Source organism: Aplidium turbinatum, chromosome 11, assembly GCF_918807975.1.
Source record: "Aplidium turbinatum chromosome 11, kaAplTurb1.1, whole genome shotgun sequence".
NCBI classification, from domain to species: domain Eukaryota; kingdom Metazoa; phylum Chordata; class Ascidiacea; order Aplousobranchia; family Polyclinidae; genus Aplidium; species Aplidium turbinatum.
This window is the reverse complement of record NC_137482.1, coordinates 16567010-16571211: the sequence shown is the minus strand read 5'-3', so window position 1 is coordinate 16571211 and position 4202 is coordinate 16567010. Positions and strand designations below refer to the sequence as shown.

General features: G+C 36.4%; 1 protein-coding gene across 1 annotated transcript; it reads left to right on the top strand.

Moving 5' to 3' along the window:
• Window positions 1-220: 220 nt before the first annotated feature.
• Window positions 221-1756, top strand: LOC145780257 (uncharacterized). The gene has a single exon (XM_082591961.1). It carries the CDS (start codon window positions 221-223, stop codon window positions 1754-1756), a length of 1536 nt encoding a protein of 511 aa, XP_082448087.1.
• The last annotated feature ends 2446 nt before the right edge of the window (window positions 1757-4202 follow it).

Sequence of the window (4202 nt, the reverse complement as noted above, 5' to 3'; positions counted from 1 at the left end):
AATTTCAATAAAACCATCCTTAGACAAATAGACGTAATATACAAATAACCGCAGTTTGAATCCCATCTAAATAATTGCCAGCATAACCTTAGCATTACACTTGTCTAAATGCTTATATACTTTTTTGTTATAGAATTGGCATGGTTTTGTAACTAGTGATAGTCAACCTTTAAAAGAAGAAAGTAAGACAATAAGAAGTGGTTGTTACTGTTTCATCAAGATGATGCGGAGAAGGAAGAACAACTTTAAGCCCATTCTACCTCAATCAGCTGGGGCTACCACGTTGTGTTCAAAGTCAAAACAAAAACGGACTGCTGTCACACCCATACCGGTACCTGAAAAGCCCAATACACTAACAGCTGTCCCTAAGATTGCTGATTTAGTTGATGAAGCGTGCAAAAAGAAAGCTGAGGAAACAAGTGATCAATCAACATGTGCTGTCAAGTCACAAGAAGATTTGCCTGCGTTTACTCAAGCTCTTGATGTATCTTCTCTTTCATGTAACACTTCATCTACTCCCCTTGGTCTATTGGAAGAGGAGAGTTCCATTGTTTCCCCTACTCAGTCACAAGACAAAGTTTCTCCTGCGCTATTACAAAGTGCTTCTTGTAGTCTTGAAAGTACAACACAAACCCCCACCACAGGCAGTTCTTTACTACCCACATCATCGCTTGCAGTTTCCCATCTTTGTGCAAAGACTCTTAGTCTTTCTCCTCATAAAAGCCCTCCTGTTAATGTGGCAATAAAACCAGTGAGTTCATCTAAGCCTAAAAAACAACCAACAAAGGAACAAGACGGAGCAGAAACAAAAGCAACAAGACAACAACTTGCACTCAACAAACTTAAACGCATGGAACTTGATAAAATCACTAAGGAAAATAAGTGGGGAAATTTAGATAGAAACATGCTTTCAATGTGTGATTTAATATATATCAATCCATCAAAGTCTGATGGAAAAGAGTTGGGAATACGAGCAAAACTTCGACAGCTTAAAGATAAAGGTGTGGCTGTTTGTCAAAATGAGCCATCACCTTCCCCACCAACTCCAACTCAATCAAGTATTGAGGAAAATGAGGAAGAACAGTCACTTGTACCTCAGATAAGGGTTAATGAAGATGGGACTATTGTTTTAGATGAAGAAAGCTTAACAATCAAATCACCCCCAAGGCCAGGAGGACCTGTTCTTCAATCATCCGCAGTGTACGAAAGTGAGATTAGTAATGTTAACCAATGTAGCTTTCGTCGGAAACCTGTCAAGTCTCGTTGGACAGAAAAACAGACTGCAAAGTTTTATTTTGCACTGGGCGTAGTTGGAGCTGATTTTGGTCTGATGAGTGCAATGTTTCGTCACAGAAGTCGAGACGAACTAAGAAGAAAATTTCACCTTGAAAATCGAAAAAATGTTGCAAAAGTTGATGAAGCATTAAAGTCACAGCATCTCAGCAAATGGACAAATGAAATGTTTATGCCAAAATCTTCATCAGAAGATGAAGCGAGAAGTAGTACTCAACCTCCCAAGAAGAAACGAAAAACTAATTTACTGCAAAAAAACAAAAATACTAAAAACAAAAAAAAATTTGCTGGTTATTTAGATGATAGTGCTCAGTTAGATTCTAACTTAGAAGAACCGGTAGCACTTTCAACACTAGACTTAGCTGCTGATGTCACTGTGTCATGTGACATTGCTGACACAAATACAAATCACTTTTCTCCAGTTGCTCTGCAAGGAGATCCTTTTGCAATAGCAGACACTTGAAATAATGTGTTTTTTCAACAACATTATTATTTATTAAGTAAGACAAATGCGACAAATTATGTTTATTTAAAATTATTGTATGTTTAAATTGTGAACGAAACATTTTGTACAGTACATCATCATTGAGTTTTGTTTTTTAATGTGCAGGTTTTGCAGGGCGTTTTACACTCATAGGTCCCACTATAGATCACTAACTAGCTGGAGTCTGCTACTATTCGGCGAGTCCGATTCGACTAGTCCGATTTGGCGATTTCCCTATTCGGCGAGAGCCTTTTTTGGCGAGTGCCCTATTCGGCGAGTTTTTGACATTTTTGAAAGGAAATTATCGGGTAACGTAGCCTAATTATAATTGCCGTTTTTACATCGTTTTAACGTCGCTAAACGTTGAAATCGTGCAGAAAGGAATAAAAATAAAATGTTTGAACTATTAAATTAAAATTCGTCATGTCAGTTCAGTTGTTTTTATTTCTGATCATGATATCAAAAACAATGCACGTCAACATAGCAAAGGTAGAAGCGACAAAACGCGAACGTTAAAACGTGCTTGTGACCGAAGTAACTTATTGAGTTGAAAGAAATTTGGCACGGTCGCAACACCTTCAGAAAAATTTAAGATATGAAGGGAAAATAAAACAAAGAAAATGTTACAAAAAAAAAAAAAATCATGTTTATGTCTATAAGTTAGTACTTTGGAATAGTTAAAATGATTAGTTTCAATCAGTTTCAAATTAGTTTTCAATGGATCAACAAATGTGTGGCCTACAGCTTGGATTGAAAGGAAATTATCGGGTACCGTAGCCTAGTTATCCCGACCAGCAAAAATTTGTTCCAAGAACACAGTTCATTTTTACATTGTAGTAACAGAATGAAAAGGCTAACCAAATGTGTGGCCTATCGTGTTAACGTCGCTAAACGTTAAAATCGTGTAGAAAAGGGAGCTTTTGCTGACTAGGATACTTTGAAACTGAGAAACATTCACACTAAGCCCTTTTGTTGATCCAAACTAATCATTTTAACTATTCAAAAGTACTAACTTATAGACATAAACATGATTTTTTTTGTAACATTTTCTTTGTTTTTTATTTTCCCTTCATATCTTAAATTTTTCTAAAGGTGTTGCGACCGTACCAAATTTCTTTCAACTCAATAGGCTAAGTTACTTCGGTCACAAGCACGTTTTAACGTTCGCGTTTTGTCGCTTCTACCTTTTTCTACACCTTTGCTATGTTGAAGTGAATTGTTTTTGATATCTTGATCAGAAATAAAAACAACTGAACTTACATGACGAATTCAAGCACGTTTTAACATTTGCGTTTTGTCGCTTCTACCTTTGCTATGTTGACGTGTATTGTTTTTGATATGAAAAATAAAAATAACTGAGCTGACATGACGAATTTTAATTTAATAGTTCAAACATTTTATTTTTATTCTTTTCTGCACGATTTCAACGTTTAGCGACGTTAAAACGATGTAAAAACGGCAATTGTAATTAGGCTACGGTACCCGATAGTTTCCTTTTAAAAATTTCAAAAACTCGCCGAATAGGGCACTCGCCGAAAAAGGCTCTCGCCGAATAGGGAACTCGCCGAATCGGACTAGTCGAATCGGACTCGCCGAAACGGGCCATTCCAAACTAGCTGCACACGTAAGGATCAGGTCCCAACAAATTCTACTCTTGTGATTCTTTCAACATTACTGTAGGTTTTTTTAAACTCAACATAGACCAACCAAATTTACGTCTTTCTGGAATGTGTTAATGGCGTGCAAACGTTTGCATGCTGTTGATCTTTCTACATGTCTAATTGTCTATATCAACAGAACCTCCCCTTTAAATAAGATTGGTGTCAGATCTTTGAGATTGACATCACATATTTGTCTAATAGCTCTATTGTAGTGCTGTAGATGATAAATTTCTGTTTAGTTAAAGCCTGCGTGTCTCACGAAAGAGTGTGAAACTGCACACACACCTTACCCATGTGCTGCCATGGGGAGGATGAGATTTGGGTTGATAGCTATACCCCTTTGTAATGCTTACATTACCGACTATTGTACCAGGGTTGATCGGTTTAAACCGGGGCGGTTTAAACCGGTTAAAACCTGGTTTAAACCAGGCAGTTTTGACCACCTATTGCTGGTCAAAACTGGTCAAAACCCCTTTAGTGTATGAATCAAGTTGCTTTTCAATTGAATTAAAAGCATTACCCTCCATGTTATTAGTAATGATGTTCAACTATATTTTGTTTTGATCAACATAACCTAAATGCTGGATTTGGAACAAAAAATATACAACTTCTCTGTTTGTTTTTGATATTTCAATCAGTTGGTTATTTTAATTATTGAGAAAATTCAAATTCTAAAAATAAGTTTCTGATGAACAAAAAAATGCTTGGTAGAACGATGAACAATTTGCACAGCCAACTGAAGTACAAGAATTTATTCCAACATT